Source organism: Dufourea novaeangliae, unplaced genomic scaffold (genome assembly GCF_001272555.1).
Source record: "Dufourea novaeangliae isolate 0120121106 unplaced genomic scaffold, ASM127255v1 scaffold7, whole genome shotgun sequence".
Taxonomy (NCBI): domain Eukaryota; kingdom Metazoa; phylum Arthropoda; class Insecta; order Hymenoptera; family Halictidae; genus Dufourea; species Dufourea novaeangliae.
Genome location: NW_015373896.1, coordinates 1,539,969 through 1,556,605, shown reverse-complemented (window position 1 = coordinate 1,556,605; position 16,637 = coordinate 1,539,969). Strand labels below are relative to the sequence as shown.

The following is a 16,637-nucleotide window of genomic DNA, read 5'->3' as shown; positions in this document are numbered from 1 at the left end:
GATTTATCGTAGGCCGGACCTCTCGAAAGACCATTCGGGCAAACGATAGCGCCGAGAGACTCGATGCAAGCCCGGGCGCGGGAGAAGGCCCCTCATTAGGAGCAATTTAGCGAAAGATCTAAAAATAGGTCTTTCGAATTAAGGCTGGAGGTCGCGATAGACGCGCCGAATAAACGTAAATGGATTAAAGCCCGACAGGGGAGGGACAAGTGACGGAATGGGACAGATTTTGATTATAAACACCTTGAACCGATTTCTGTAGATGCTGTTTGGCGCCAGATATGTGTGTACTTCACGGGTTATTAATTGCACGAGAGGCTGCTGCTGGTGTAATTTGAGACAAGGGATCCGTAGTGCCGAAATATGATTCTTGCCGCTCGCAAGATAAATTGCACAGTTACGAGCGGCACGAATCATTCAAGCTATATGTAGCCTTACGAGCGAACTAGCCTTTGGCTAGGGGAAAAAATGGCGTAGAAGCCAAGTTTGCACATCAGTGTATGTATATTGTGGTTCGTGATTTCGGTCGACTGCAGCCGGACTGGTTAAAGCTTGATTTATTCCGCCCGCTCGGACAATCAACAGTACCAGAGGACAATTGAGAGCAAAATCAATGTGTTTCTGTGACCGTGCACAGTAGTGCCTATTAGTGGTTAATGTTTCCTCAGTTATCCTTAAAAGATATATCTTGTATATCGGAATCGATAAGACGTTGAAGTTAAAAAAATTGTGAAGAATATCGGACATTGTTTAAAGTACCAATAGACGATGAAAATAAATTTAAACAAATATCTAGATAAAAAGTTTCGAATAACGAATAAAAAATAAAAAGTTCTTCACCAATTTCAATATTAATTAAACGTGGACATTCTAATTTTTACAATAAAATAACACTTGTCCATGAATGAGTGGACACTTGGCAAACAAGTACTTAATTTCGTTAATTGTTTAAAAATCACGATGACGCACTTAGACACTGCTGCTTTTCACTATGTATTATTCGAATAAAATTGTCCGACAAAACATTCCCAACTAGGATGACGATCGGTTGACGTCTGAACCGCAACGTGACTGAATGAATCCGCTATGGCTGTGTATGTACAAATATTCGCATGCCGATTGCCTATGAATAATGGTCGAGTGATATCGTATGCCGATACCGTTTCGTGTCTGAATAGGTTAGAGTACAAATGAACGCCTTAATACGACGCCCGTTGCGGCATTGCCCCGTGATAATATGCCCGGGTTCTCCGGGCTCGAGCGTAAACATGGAAACACGGGAGGACTGCAATAGGAGGGGAAGAGAGTATAACCGAGAGAGGAAACGATCGTATGTATGTGTATGTACACGTTACATACGCCATTCATAACGCATTCTGCCACCTGCGCTACGTTGTGACGGTAGTACCGTATGATCATCTCCGGGCACGACCTCCGCGCGCGAGGTTATGTAATTCGAACGGGTACGCTAACCTCTTCCTCTACGCGCGAGCCAGGCGGAAAGTCGGCACCTCGGATTAGGCTAGGTTACGTGCCCGAGCGGAACAATTAGAAACTGTTGCTTCGCTCTTGTGCGTCGCGCGTCGAAGGAACGTGTAACGGGGCCGACAGACGTGTGTATGCTTCGTCGATCCTCAAGGGCTCCATAGGGGATGAATTTAAATCGTACCATATATATGTATATCGTTAACTTTTCTGTCATTTCACGAAAAACCAAGTCGAAGCGACAACGACGAACATAAACACAGAGCGGGCAGGTCTCGGCAGCAGGTAGATACATCGGATCGCAAAAATAACAGTACTATCGGGTTTCTAAAAGAAACCGATCAAATACCCGCGTTAGAAGCTTAAAAAAAAACAACTTCTACGTCCACGTAACCGAGTGAATCACGTGATACTTTACGCGAATGTAAACAGACAAGATAATGCGTCTCATTGAGCTTCAATCGCGATAAACACTTTTCCATCCGCACTACTACGTTGTAATATCAATTCTTGTGTGAATCAAGGTTCGATCGCTCGACAGGATGGTTTCGAGCACGCTTCCCCAACGATCCTGAGGGAAACTTATTTTTACGTTGACAGATGCGGGTTTGTGAATGTTCCAAGGATCCCTCAGCGTCGTCGGGAGGATTTGGTCTTTATGCCAGGAAATATGAAGCGGGTACGAATGATAACGATGTTATATAGATCGTACGATTCGCGGCAGGAGAAAGGAGATTTCGTTTTGTTTACGGCGTGTGGTACGATAGAAAAGGAGAAAGAGGCGCGTGCGCTCTGACAGGGAAAACCCAGACTCTTCGCCAGGTCGCTGTACGTTCAGATGGGTATATAGAAAATCGTATGAGTTTTCTTACCCGTTGCGTTGAACTGGTCGACCTGATGACCACCAGAATTCACTCTCGCACCCCCCAGACCGTCCAGATCCTGCCACATTTCCAAAAAACTCGCACTTTCCGGGCACACGCACGCACAGAATCACCCACCTTCACTCGAGCGGCGCCATTTTCACTGTGTACTGACTACTCTCGGCGTAAACGATTCAAGCGCCCCCCCTTGATGTAGAGACCGACCGTGAACTCGCGATGGCACTCCTGTGATGTCCTTTTCATTCGCTTTTATCGACACATAAACTTGCGAAATTGTAAACATGCCCACAGACGAGATATGTATGTACATATAGTATGTATAAATAGACCTAACTTGCAATGTAATTTTCTGTTACATGCTCCAAGGGCTCCAAAACTCCCTTACCATTTCAATGTCAATACCCGACGTTACCGATAAAGCATGAAATCTGAGTATTATTAGCACAAATGAAGTGTTACATATTCCATTCATATTAGTGTATCTACACAAGCGCGCTATACTGGCAACGAAAGATAATTGGGGAATTCACTTTACGTTGTGTCTATCGATAATCATACCCCTTGCTGCAACCTTGATTGCATAGTTGTAAAAAAGATTACAGTATGTCCATCAACGTACGAAATATATTTTGAATACAATAAAAACTTAAAAGAATGTCTCATGTAGTAGAAAGAATTGAACGAGTGATACTCACACATGGAATTAACATCTTTCACTGTAAATAAACTATTAGTAGTACAGTTAAATAATTACATCCACGTAATTACTAGCATATCTAGGCCGTTTGAATGCTTATGTATAAAATGTTCTGTATCACGTAACGGCTGCGCATCATCCTTTGAAACATCCTTTGTAATTATACTTGTGTAATATTACGTTTCCCGGCATTCTAAGCGATTGTTGTCAGTTTTCCAGTCATGTAATAACGAAACCATGGTAATTATTGGTTTAACGTAGGGTGCGACCGTCACTTTGAAGAGATTGCATGTCCGAACTAAATGAAAATTGCACGGACGTAGGAAACAATAATTCTACAAACTGACGACAAAGAATGCTTTTCTCGAACTATTACAGACCGCAATAAAAATTTATTTATCGTTCGTTATTAGAAATTTACTACCGAACAAAGATTGATTAAACATCGAAACATAATCGAGATACACTGGCCCTCAGCTAAACACCGTAATAATACTTTCAACTTTAACCACGCATGCGCCTGTCAGCTGTTCGACCGCGCATCATCGTCGACACACATGCAAGAGGAAGCAGGGGTCGAATCACAGTTCTTGGTTTGCCGGCAAAGGGACATCTCTGCTTGGCAGAAAACGGTCAGTTAATCCTTTTGTCATTGAACGTTCGTCCACAAACATTCGCCGTTCATGTTTCTATGAATGATGGCTACATTAGGCGGTTCGACGCGTCGTCAAGTTCGGGATCACGATGGACGGCGTCTCTTACATTTTCGTGGAATCGTTAGGGATTAGCGTAGCAAAGCGTTCGGACGAAAGCAGTTGTCAAATCGATCGATAATTCGCCAGTGAACAATCATAACGTGCAGAGCTGTAGTAATGATCATCGACGGATGTAATCCAATGTTGGTCCAGCTGTTACATTTGTGCTAACATAACCAGTTTATTCCGGGCAAACCGTCGAAGATGTGGTTACCGATAGAACGATCACTTGGGCGGTCTGCACAGTGATGCCCTTGTTGTGAAGAAATCGAAAGGAATCTTTCCATTTTTAAACATCTTTAAAAATCTAACTATAAACCTTTCTTCGTGGAATTGTAGTTTTTATATGATTTAAGAACATCTCTTAGAAAACCACCTTTGAATTGTTAACATATGGCACTCAACTGCATTGCTCTTGCTGTACAATTACAAAACAATACGAGATAACACTGTATTGGATAATTGATAGTTTCGTGTTTTCTTTAACAAATCATACACAAGTTTATCCATATTTAGGTCGGAGCTTTAAACGTGGTTAACAAGTTTATATCACCTATGCAACGTAACGAGCTTCGCGACTACGAAAGTGAGACGGGGGCGTGTGCGTCGGTAAGAAGCGTACCGCGATTGTTGTGTGACAAATTCGATTCAGTTGCTGTCGCTACCGTGGGGAAATGGCAGTTGGCAGTCTACGGTTTCGTTAGGTTTTACTTCATGAATGGTGCAGATTCTCGACGGTATTAATTTTACAAGTACGCTATATCCCAATCACCAACTATAGCAGGGTGCGTGTGTGTGTATGTGTGCATGACACTTTTTCGTCATTTCCGTTCAATGAACTGCTGATAAAACGTCCTTTGGAGTGGACCGTCTACGGAAACTCTGCTATGGAAATTGCCGCATGTAAAATTCGACATTATTTACGCATAGATCATATGCGCCGGTTAGTAAACAAATTAAGTGTGTTCCTCTCCTCAGTTCTGGGAAAAGCACGAACATAATCTCAGTGGGCGATGCTGTTGTGCGTTTGTATGTGTAATCATTCCTGTAAAAATGATTACAGTTTGCGTTCTATGAAAAGGCTCCCATAGACGATACGATTTATCGTACAAGTTGCACAGGAAGTTGAACCGACTAACAGTGGTTCGATTCCCATATGCTGGGTGGACAAAACTAATTTTCAAATAAACAAAAACTAATTGTTTTAATGTAATCTATAATAACCACATATTATGAATCTTACACATTAAAACCTTAAATTCTTTTTTTGAATGTGTGCAGACTAAGCAAACCATGCTTTAAAGGCAGACAATAAAACGGTAGTTAATCGATTACGTTTCTGTGACACGAAGGGGACCCTGACGCAAACAATATAAACAATGATCCTAAGAGGAATAATAAGAAAAACAAATCCCCACGCATACAATGAATTGTACAAGGCGTACAATCGCTCCACAATTGTTTATCTTTTGTTTAAACGGCTTAAAATTCTTCTGTTTCGTAGACACGATGTGTAAAACGTCTCTGAACTTCTTCTACTAGATTAGATAGTCACGAGGCGACGTGACAAGCTACTTAACATATTTTACGTACTACGTTCTACTTAACGTTCTATGCGTGTTTTTAAAAATTATATTTTCATAAAATACATATGAAAAGGTATACTTAAAAATGGTGTATTGTATATTGTCTTTAAAGTACAATCAATTCCGTTATTTCAAATATTCGAATAACGCGATCAATTCTTGGGATTTATTACTATCGCGTAAAGGTAGGTTTGTAGGGCGAATCGCGCCGAGATGCCAAAAAAGTCCTACAGTATCTTGTACAAAAAGTTTTTTTTCTCTCATTGCCAGTGCCCAGAAGCCTTTGAACATACATCGAGGATTTAGTGTAACACGAAAATAACAAGTAAAATATTTTTATTCGATGGGCAACGCTGTTCTTTCGTATTTTGTGTTTCCTTTTATAATCCCATTAAAAGACCCGTCTCGTTTTCAATTATAGACCGTTCGAGGGAACCGTCTAGAAGATGACCGTTTCCGGGGCAACCTGTTGTGCGCTCGTTAGACCGTTCTGACTGTCGCTGGAGATTCGATCGGGGCCAAGTGCACATTTTCTGGAAAAATGAAAAAACAATTGATTCTCTGTTTCCTCTGCGCTGTCATACTTTTTCTAATCATGATCTCGATCGACAACGATTTCATTCAACGCATCTCGCCAAGCACGAACTCGGACGATTCTAGCGACGTTTCTTGCTACGAGGTACCGAACACGTCGGACGGTCTTCCGGATTTCGATCCGGAGTCAAGTAAGTTTAGATTCTGTGCAGAAGTTGGGCACACTTTTATTCGAGTAATACACAGTGAAAACTTTTGAAACTTTTGTTTCTTTGTGTGTATCTATCTCTTTTCACTTAAAAGCAGCAGTATCTAAAAGAGTCATCCTGATTCTTCGACAATTATTAAGGGGTTGCTTGTTTTCAATTTAAACTATTCCTGTTTATTTATTTGGATATACCTATGCAGCGTTTCCCATGATAAGCGACAGTTGAAATGATGTCTACTTATGTTACAAAAAAATAATAATATATTATTGTAACAGGCGTAAATTCGTCCAATAATACATTCAAATAACAGAAAGAACATATTATAATGAAATTAAACTTAATAATAATTAAGAGTACACCTGAAGGAAAGAAGAAAGAAAACAAGAAAAGAAAAATATATACATACATGTTCACAGTACTATGCTGGTGCAAAGAATGGAAAATGAAAGTTGTCAAGTGTTAATGCAGATATTAGTTCCTTCATATTTTATTGCACCACGTCGAGCGATAGCAAAATTCTACACTTACTGGGTTGGACAGGTATTTATGTATTCGTTCTAAAACTGTCGTCGCGTATCGCGGAATTAAGGCTAGTTACCTACTTCCACGATATAAGTACAACAGAGATAAACTGTGGATTTTTCGTTGTATGTTTAAGGCTCCCACAAACCAACGCGAATATTTTGCGTTGGTTTGTGGGAGCCTATATTATATTCCGCTCGATATCTGAGTGAAGATAGTGTTCACATCGTGTTGCAATAAGTTGGAACAGGGTGTGACTCGATTAACGGAACCACCCAAAAGTTGTCATGTTTTCAACTCGTCACGTCCTTGTTTTCGATCTGTTTACACGCACGCGCGTCCCACAGACTTGTTCATTTCATTCCTACCGTGCGTGGTGCTCTTCGTTGCCAAGCGATCGCACGTAGCGGATTTACAGTTGTGATAATTTAATATGTAATCGATAGAAATAATGGTTACGCTGCGGAGTAATTCATGTCGCGCCTTCAATGGCATCGTGCATACCAATTTATAAGAACATAGTCGCAACACCTACTACACACATTACGACTACCTGTTTCAAGATTCTTTCGCTAATAAGAAAACAGATATTATGTATCATTTTCAATATCGGCGATATCTTCTGCAATTTTTTTTATTATTTTCAATTTATTTAAAGAGAAAGAAGCCCTTTGGTATACACGTGCAAGGCGTCATGTGCTACCTGGATTAATTGAAGTCAGTAAAGAACTTCTCCTTATCTCTGTCGATCTTACGACCACGCGATCTCTTATTGTTTTTTCCTAGAATCCGACAAACCGATAAGGGATAGGAACATATTCTTCCACGAGACATCCTGCTTCGACGACGGCGGTCTCATCTTGAAGGCCCGACAAGCGTGCGCCGTTGAATCCGCGGCCAAAATGAACCCGAACATGAACGTCTACTTATTCTTCGTCTCCCCATCGGGTATCTCGAATCAGTCGAGGGAGATGTTCAATCAGCTACAGACGTATCCGAACATCAGGATCAGGCGTATCTATCCCGAGGAATACGTGAGGAAAACGCCCTTGGAACTGTGGTACAAAAGCGGCGTGCTGAGACGAAGTCTGTGGCCAAGAAGTCACATGTCGGATATACTGAGATATCTGACCCTTTGGAAGTACGGGGGGATATATTTGGACCTGGATGTTGTCGTCGTTACGTAAGGACGTTTTCCATTTCGGTTCATAATTTCTTTTTTTTTGTGTCGCTCCCTCAAGGTGTGGTCGAACGAGGCATATATTTTATTATGCTATTGTAAAAACTAAATGTAGTTCAAGTGATCCACTTTATCGTATGCTGAAATCAGCCAATAAATTTATGAATATGGATCGATTTTTTCAATAGCTCCATTACCTTACTTTTCGCATTCGCATACTTTTTACTATACAAGATAGCCCAACTTTTTTTTACCCAGATGGAAAAATTTCATAAGCATTCAGAGCAATCAGAACACCGTAACTTCTTGAACGTAATTATAAAGGGTTTATCAGAGCATGTACGCTCAAGTTCAAGGATGGCCATTTCGTGGTGATGTACGAGATTCACACGGATATGAATTCTGAACAGATCCCTCGAGCGTTTGGCAAACTTCGCCGGAGCCGAAGACTGGGACGCCGTTGCCGCTGGCGTGATAGGATTCGACACATCTACGCTGGGCCGTCGCGTCGCGGACGCTTGTATTCGGGACTTGAAGACCAACTATCGTGGCGACATTTGGGGTAACAACGGGCCTGGGGTTATCACGAGGACCGTGCAGAAAATTTGTTCCACGAAAAACGTGAGTGCCTTTATTATGTTAACGTTGCTATTGATTTGCCTTCATTCACAACACGTCGTGTAACCCTGGAAGCCTGGATCCATTTTGTCTCATATACGTCGATGGGCGTAGTCAAAAGTGGCTTTTGCCCCATACTACAAGAAAAAAATTGGATATTACCTAATATATTACATAACGTATAAATGGTTCAGAAGAACAATTTAACTGTTTAAAACTGTCTAATGCGTTTTGTCATTCGTTGTAAATTGGACAATTTATTTACTTTTATTACCAGTTATATATAATAATTCCCATTATAATGTGATTGTACATAATGAAACCAAATTTTTCGTACCTTCGGGCAATACACTCTCCCGAAGTATTTGAAAGAAATTAGAATTTTGTAAGTTTCTATTTGTAACAATACTCAACACTTGAATAATGTCTTGTTACGCCGGTAATCTTTTAAATGCGCGTTCATATGTTTGCCACACTATCTACACAAGATACGATAGAACGAACTGTTACATTTTCACAGATACCAACATACATGATAGTAACATGGGCGTACCCAGGTGATCAGGGAGGGGCAAAAATATTAACACATCGATTACCACAGTGAAAATGGCCGTACGTAGCCAGACACACTTTACATTGTTTTTAAAGTCATAAATCGTTGAAAATATATGCGTTTTGTTAATAGAGGATGTTGGTCGTGTTTCAAATTATACTGCAATATTAAATATTACGCAAAAATTTTATAACCTTAGAAAGGGAGTGGGGTTGGGCAAAATCCATTTTTTTCCTTGTAGGGTGGGTCAAAAGCCAGTTTTTTCGTCCAGGGTGAGGGCAAGTGCTCCTCTGCCCCCTTGGCTACGCCCATGGATAGTAATATGTTATTTCGTTAGTTAGAATACGTAGTCATATAGCAACAGTAGGAATGAAAGGGTTAAGAAAATTTTTCTTCGTACATATACTTTCGATTCAGCTCATTTGTATGTAAGCCAGTGAAACGATTAACTAATTGCATAGAACCGAGCTTAATGCTTATATGGTTACGCAAGATAGCAACATGTCTACAATTTATCATCTCACTCTAGCATCTTGCGCGAGCAACGAATGTATGTATCGCGTACAGGAAAAGCTTCAATTACTCTTTAATTAAGTTTTAATAAAGCTTTCCTATTTTTTCCCCCTCGTATTATAGTGCAATTTTCATGGTATTCTTAGGTCAGAGACATGACCACCACCCGCTGCCACGGCTTCAAAGTGTTCCCACCGTCAGCTTTTTACCCGGTGCACTATAAAAAGTGGGAAATGTATTTCGAGACGAAGGACAAGAACACCACCATGAAGATGCTAGAGAAAGCTATGACCATTCACGTGTGGAACAAATTGAGCAGATCGAGACAGATTCGTGTAAACAGCGATGTTCCTTACGCGGTCGTCGCGCGGGAACATTGCCCGAAGGTCTTCAATAATTGCGGGGAGACATTTTAACAGGCGTACACGGTGTGAATCTCAGTGTTACTAAACTGTTTCATATGTACATACATAGTACATTCACTTGCGGAAAGTTAGCGAATCGATCGATACTAAAGAAAACCTTTTGGTATAAATCGAAGAGGATATAAATATGATTAAACGGAAACAGCTGCCTTTGTAAAAATACTTGGAATCTAACGATTCCTTGTGAGGGAAGAGTTTGGAAGAAATTATAGAGCTTACCTAATAGGAAAGTTTAACATTGAATTGATGAACATGGTAAAAGAGATAATAATAAATTATAGAGACTATTATTGCAAAGAGAAAATGCGTTTTAAATTTCATAAAATTATTTTTCTCCTCTAGGGAGGAGGGATGATGCCCTCCCCTGCTTCGCTAACTACGCCCATGATCGTATGGGTGTTTCTGCAGGTACAATTCCAGTACGTATTGAATACTTCTGCAAGTTTGAGAAAATATCATTCGCATCCCATACTGGCAGTATATGTAATTGGAGGATTGGTTGAATACTTCTGTAAATACTTGCGGTAAATGTTTTAGTACAATCTGAATGTCGGTTGAGTACTTATACGAGTCCTAATTGGGTATTCAGTATCATTAATATATCAATGTATTTTTCGTATATTTATAATAACTGTAAGATTAATAAAGATTGCAGGCGGCACATATGATCTCCTTTACTAGTCGTTGCTTCATGTTTCGTCCGAATGTATAGGTAAATTGTTCCCCGTTATTACTGTTTACGGCAAACATGAACTTGGAATAATTATCAGATGTATGCGTAGCTGTGATATTTATCAGGGCACACTACGAGGACTCATTGGAAGTTTATATCATAACACGAATGCATTTATGTAACACATGGCTTGTCAAGAAGGTTAATTTATGTTCGGTAACACTGCACGTAATCGGAATACACGTGTGACCATGCGTACAGGTAAGCTTATAATAGCAAATCTATGACGGATTTTGAAACGTAAAACGCGACTATTATTGCGTTTGTTGATTATGACAATCAACCGTTGAAATCTCATCCGGGGTTCTGCTTTAAAATAATGTGAATAGCACTCTATACATATATTCCTACCACATATGTACATGGTGTGATAAATATGTGTCGGTGAATAGAAAATGTTTTACGAATCCAGAAATCTTCGTGTTCACAGTTTATATTTTCAAGTGGAATAATGTGAATGTGTGTGATGGAACTGCTCACATTGGTACCTTACCTGCTCATGTTCCGAGTTTATGAGACGCTACACAAATGTACATACAATTACAAGAATCTTGTAAACTGTTTTTGAATGTTTTATATGTTTTGTATATTAAAATGGATTTGCGTAAAATTGAATGATATTATTGTATCCAGCTTAAATTCTGTCACTATGTTATACAACGTAACACCAGCGATCCAACCGCATTATTTAACATAGAAAAATGAAGATTCAATCTTGTATTTCTCTTCGGATCATTATGACATACTTTAAGAACCAAGTAAAACTTATTTTTATTTGTACTTAACGCATATTGTACAGTACGTATTTTGCAATTTTTGTTTTCATGAAGATTCATAATTAAAGCATAATTGCTATCTCGATTACTAAATTGCAGGGTTTAAATCGCAAACGAAAGCGACACACAAAAGCATTTTTTATGTATTTAATTTCTAATTTACGTTATCTACGTTTTAAATTTGGACAAATTTATTCCTACATTATTTCATCGGCGGAACTTGTTATCGACTCTCGGTAAATTATTCTTTAAAATCTGTCCTCCATTTCGGTCATCTACTTTCTCATAGTTCATGGCTTAACAACCTTCCAAACTTCTCCAAAATGGGGAAAAAACGCGAAGAATGTATGGAGAGTTATGTACAGCGTAAGAACGCGGCCGAGCTGGAACGTTGATTTTAGTGTGAAACGTTAATAAAAGTGGGAAATCTATAACCGATACTATTACGGTCAACACGATTTCGTGGTAATGCGTGAGTTACATCAACTTTCTTGAGCAGGGGGCGCGATTTATCCGTACACAACACTATTCTTCGGTAAGATAACCTCCCTCCGCTGCGCTGGAAAAGCTTTGAGAATATTGACGAAAGAATGGCGGTCGGATCGACGAAAGTGGTGCAGGTGACGAATATCGCACCTCAGGCGACCAAAGATCAAATGCAAACGCTGTTCGGGTACCTCGGAAAAATAGAGGATATTAGACTTTATCCTACTATAAGGGACGTCGCGGTACCGGTCCAGTCGCGTATTTGTTATATAAAGTTCCATGACCAAGGATGCGTCGCCGTTGCTCAACATATGACAAACACTGTTTTCATTGACCGTGCATTGATCGTGATTCCTTATCAGCATGGAGACATTCCAGATGAACAACGAGCTCTCGAGCTGACCAATAATGGCACTGTTGTCCCAGGTACGCAGTAGTGTCTAATACTGTTTTTAACATTCTGTTTGTTTCAGAATCTACAAGATGCATCAGGATACAGAAAACACTGAAATATCCTAATGGATTTAATAAATCCACTGGAATAATTGATGTGTTCTCTTTGTTATGATCCATTGTGTACATATATATATTTTTATAAAAAATTTGTACTAATACTCCTTCTTTTCTCTTTTGCAGGTCTCTACCCTTCTGAACCCAAGTTACCACCCAATTTTGTGAATGCAATCGAAGGGATTCCTCCGAATCATGTAATCACTACCATAGATCCGAAACTCGAAGCAAATGGTCTGCCACCTTATCCTCACTTACCTGGTCACTTGGATAGCAGACGAATTGAGGAAATTCGAAGAACATTAGTCATCGCTAACTTGGATGCTTCTGTGACCTCAGACAATCTGTTAGACTTCTTCAGTAACAACAATGTAGAAGTGAAGTATCTGCGTATGTGCACTAGGGATTCAGACACCGAACACTACGCTTTAGTGGAATTATCCGAACAGACAGCAGTTGTGTCTGCTTTGCTTTTGAATGGAAAAATGGTGTTGGATAGACCGATTAAAATTTACCATTCGACGCAAGCTATAGCCAAACCAGAGGCGAAGAGCAATGAAGCGGCGCAAAAGGAGATAGAGGAGGCTATGTCGCGAGTAAAAGAAGCTCACAATTTAATTTCAGCCGCGATAGACCCCATGATCGGTATGTTGTCCAAGGATAAACGCAGTCGCAGTGGTTCTCGTAGCCGAAAATCTCGGTCAAGATCAAGAGGACGCAGCAGACGGTCCAGATCACGTAAACGGTCTCATTCGCGTCACAGACGTTCCCGTTCGCGTCATCGACGCAGATCACGATCTCGTTCGAAACGTTCTCGATCCAAAGAACGCCGACGAAAGTCTCCGTCGCGTCGAAGGAGCAATTCCCGTGGTCGACATCGTTCTCATTCTCGATCCCGGCGATCACGTTCTCGTAAATCACGCTCTAGGTCGAAGGACAGGAAGAAGAGATCCCCGCGTCGAAGAAGTCGATCGCGATCGGATAGCAAACGCTCGAAATCCAAGTCCAGACGGTCTAGATCCAAGTCTAAATCCAGGTCCTCCAAATCGAAATACTCCGAGAAGTCCAGAGACAAAGATAAAGATAAAGATAGGAGAAGCAAAGATAAATCGGACAATGGGAAAAAGAGCGATGGAGATAAAGCTGATAAGGAGAGGAGCGAAAAGAAATCAAGCAAAGAAAAGAAATCGGAAAAGGAATCAAAATCCGACGAAAAGAGCAAAAACACGTCCGAGAATAGCGAAAGTAAAGAGAAAACAGAGTCTGAAAATTAAGCCCTGGCGAACCACGGTCTATAAAAGGTTTTCTTTATTAATTTAATGTTGCGACGTATTGCAATGTATTGGTCAATAAAAACCACAGGAATATGAAACTTTCAATTTTTTAAATGTATGTACATACATAAAAAGGCAATTGTATCTTTATGGCTATAATGACGTAAATAATACAAACTTTTTTCAAACTATCACATTCATGCCTTTCGTTTTTTTTGGTACTGCTGGTGGTTTGGAAACCTCATCCTTGCTATGGTTTTCGATAAATGAAGTCGATGGCCTACGAGAACGTTACACGCAAAACAGTCATTACTGTAAAGTCGTTAGCAGGATAGAATGAAACGTAACTTAAGTTACCTGAGCAAGTCGTTTATATACACTGCTTCATCTTCCTCTTCACTTTGGACATTCACTGGTACAGGACAGCGAAAAAGCACTTTTTGCACATTTTGCATACTTGTCCTCCTCTTTAGTACACTCTGGCAAATATGTGATAGAGATATTTAATTTCAGAGATCAACTTTGTACATAATCGTTCTTAATAATATTTGTAACTTACTACACTTTTGCTGGAAGTGCTATTTGATCTATCGGAAACTGCAGTCATTTCCAGTCCCCTGTCGGTTTTTCCTTTGTTTCGCATAATATTTTCTAAGTCGGTACATTCTAAGTAAAATTATAACATTAGTAAATTTTGTACAGCATAATTACCACCTTCTTTTTTAAGTTTTATGAACATTTAATGTACGAATAAAAAAAGTGACCTTGAAGGATTAATTAATACTCACGTATTACACATTCATCGTACTGATTTAAGGGATTTGTTCCCAAAAATGTGGACAATTCATTCGGATGTCGAAGGTCCATGAATATTAATATTGCAGCTATAAATATACATAGCAGACCTAAAGGAGAGCAAGTATTGAAATGTAAAATCGAACCAAGCATGGCCATAGACCTTTTACATGTGAAATAAACGTTTTCCAGTTTTCTATTTACTACCGCAACTAAGAGTCATCCAGAAGTGTCGACCAAAATATAATCGGATCATACCATTCTCGAAAGGTATTATAAGAGGCGTCGGATTATGAATAATACACCATACGATGCAAGTTAGTATTTGCAAGCCACCAGTTGTTCCAATTAAATATGCCGCGTATCGTCCCACGGATTGTAAAAATATATTGGCCAGGATCCATCCGGCGAATGCTATCCTATTTTATAAAATATATTGAGGACATATTAATGCAGTGGATTGATACATATGTATGTATTGATATTGTTTATATATTTGAACATGGCGAATACACAAACCACAGTAGAATGTGACAATACCATCCAGCGGTACGATAGTATCTACCAAATCGAATTCCTTCTCCGTCAATAATGAAATATTCGACAACCCAAAGAATTGGAATTGGTAGACCTTTCCTTTGAGCAGCTCGAAAATTTCTTTGCAAAAGCCCAGCTTAAAATATAAATGCTTCATATGTGTATTTCCTAATATTTTCATATTGCCTCCATCTTATTCGAGCTTTACTTGATTCTTCTAGAAAGGAATACTAATTTTGAGAAGAAATTTTATACCGTCTGGGCCAAATCCAAATTTGCCCTGGTCCCAGGTCCACCAAAATCTTTCATTGTAGTTGATAGTTTCTTTCGCAAGCGATGTTCCCTCTTCTCCCTTACCTGAGATCAGTGTACGAGAGTGTTTACAAATACGTAAGAAATGCTTTTTTTCCATAATTGATTTGTTTAATGATTATTTCATTCGAAGTGTACCTTGCAAAGTGACATTCACCGACCGCAAGCCTATTTTCACGCCAATCGCAGCATCGATCTCGTGCTTATTGCCAGCTCGGTAAGGAGTTCTAGTTTTCACGCTGCTCACCTCCCATTCTTGTCCGAAATTATTCACTACATACAAATTTATTACTGATATTGTGAATTAACAATAACATCAAGATAGTTCACATATTATTCAGTCGTAGATTTTTGTTCTAATTCAATTATATTCGAACACTATGACCTTGAAAATATTTCAATTAAAAACGCGTAGCTGAGTATCCCAGAGTGATATATGAATACAAATTTTTGCATGTTTTTATTGTGTATTATAAAAAAGTATATAAAGTGATTCATACCGATTAACAAACATCCTATTGTTATGCTAAGTACCACTTTCACGCACATATAAATGCTCTGGAGAAATAATGTATTTTTAATTAATTTTCAAACACCATTCGCAGTGGATTGTCAGATACAATTCCATGATTACCTGTTTCTTACGGTAACCAGGTATAACACTCGCATAAGCGATACCTATGACAACAAAAACTGAAATAAAGATCGTTTCCGTTACATCAAGAATCACCGGAGTTTCGTTCGATTGATACCGCGCCGGAAAACCTTCGTTTCTACCAAAATTGAAGAACGCCATTTATTAGAAACTCAAATTTCACAATATGTATTCAGTCAGCATGCAAGTAAGGACACATTTGAATTATTCTTAAATCGAACACCGTTGAATGAATGAATGCCTGCGTGCAACTATGTGGTTTCCTTTTCCGCTTATTCTTAAGTATTTGGCTACGAGTTTCCTGATGATTAACAAGTACCAGGCTCCTTATCTCGATTTCGACATTTTTTCAGTAAAATTAGCACAACCTTTTTGTTCTCTTTCCATTCCTTATTCAATATATTAAATGAAAATCTAAGTTTGGTGTTGCAAGGTGTCGAATACGTAGAAATAAATTATATGAAAATGAAATGTATGATATTAAAACTACTAAAACGTTCCAAAAAATGGCGTTCGTCGGTCTGGCTTCTGTAAAGCTCATATTTGATGGTTCCATAATTTTAAAAGACGCGCCTTGATCTGTCGATGGCAGCATCTA

General features: G+C 39.3%; 4 protein-coding genes across 4 annotated transcripts in view; 2 read left to right on the top strand and 2 right to left on the bottom strand.

The window, feature by feature from the left end:
• LOC107193375 (cytohesin-1) overlaps positions 1 to 2,498 on the bottom strand; it is a 60,333-nt gene extending 57,835 nt beyond the window's left edge. The window contains exon 1 of the mRNA XM_015582810.1: positions 2,358 to 2,498. Within this exon, the coding sequence (XP_015438296.1) occupies positions 2,358 to 2,436 (79 nt within the window). The 5' untranslated portion in view covers positions 2,437 to 2,498. The remainder of the gene's footprint in view (positions 1 to 2,357) is intronic.
• Positions 2,499 to 5,948: 3,450 nt separating this feature from the next.
• LOC107193286 (lactosylceramide 4-alpha-galactosyltransferase-like) lies at positions 5,949 to 9,952 on the top strand. Its single transcript, XM_015582690.1, has 4 exons — positions 5,949 to 6,132; positions 7,459 to 7,855; positions 8,263 to 8,473; positions 9,683 to 9,952. The coding sequence occupies exons 1-4, from the start codon at positions 5,949 to 5,951 to the stop codon at positions 9,950 to 9,952; spliced, it is 1,062 nt and encodes a 353-aa protein (XP_015438176.1).
• A 1,842-nt stretch (positions 9,953 to 11,794) lies between these two features.
• On the top strand, positions 11,795 to 13,925 carry LOC107192603 (probable splicing factor, arginine/serine-rich 7). The gene is made up of 2 exons (XM_015581903.1): positions 11,795 to 12,382; positions 12,593 to 13,925. Exons 1-2 carry the CDS (start codon positions 12,061 to 12,063, stop codon positions 13,738 to 13,740), a joined length of 1,470 nt encoding a protein of 489 aa, XP_015437389.1. The 5' UTR covers positions 11,795 to 12,060; the 3' UTR covers positions 13,741 to 13,925.
• Positions 13,924 to 16,180, bottom strand: LOC107192613 (dual oxidase maturation factor 1-like). The gene is made up of 10 exons (XM_015581915.1): positions 16,019 to 16,180; positions 15,885 to 15,942; positions 15,523 to 15,657; positions 15,328 to 15,429; positions 15,055 to 15,208; positions 14,743 to 14,954; positions 14,529 to 14,645; positions 14,300 to 14,406; positions 14,098 to 14,219; positions 13,924 to 14,020 (listed from the first exon to the last, which is right to left on the bottom strand). Exons 1-10 carry the CDS (start codon positions 16,178 to 16,180, stop codon positions 13,924 to 13,926), a joined length of 1,266 nt encoding a protein of 421 aa, XP_015437401.1.
• Between the last annotated feature and the right edge of the window lie 457 nt (positions 16,181 to 16,637).

Excerpts from the sequence above, each read along its gene's own strand:
- LOC107193286 (XM_015582690.1), top strand. The coding sequence starts at position 5,949 with ATGAAAAAACAATTGATTCTCTGTTTCCTCTGCGCTGTCATACTTTTT. Across the intron at positions 6,133-7,458 it reads GGATTTCGATCCGGAGTCAA|AATCCGACAAACCGATAAGG; the intron begins GTAAGTTTAGAT and ends GTTTTTTCCTAG. Across the intron at positions 7,856-8,262 it reads CTGGATGTTGTCGTCGTTAC|ATCCCTCGAGCGTTTGGCAA; the intron begins GTAAGGACGTTT and ends AATTCTGAACAG.
- LOC107192603 (XM_015581903.1), top strand. The coding sequence starts at position 12,061 with ATGGCGGTCGGATCGACGAAAGTGGTGCAGGTGACGAATATCGCACCT. Across the intron at positions 12,383-12,592 it reads TAATGGCACTGTTGTCCCAG|GTCTCTACCCTTCTGAACCC; the intron begins GTACGCAGTAGT and ends TCTCTTTTGCAG.
- LOC107192613 (XM_015581915.1), bottom strand. The coding sequence starts at position 16,180 with ATGGCGTTCTTCAATTTTGGTAGAAACGAAGGTTTTCCGGCGCGGTAT. Across the intron at positions 14,646-14,742 it reads CTGGATGACTCTTAGTTGCG|GTCTGCTATGTATATTTATA; the intron begins GTAGTAAATAGA and ends GCTCTCCTTTAG. Across the intron at positions 14,021-14,097 it reads TATATAAACGACTTGCTCAG|GCCATCGACTTCATTTATCG; the intron begins GTAACTTAAGTT and ends ACGTTCTCGTAG.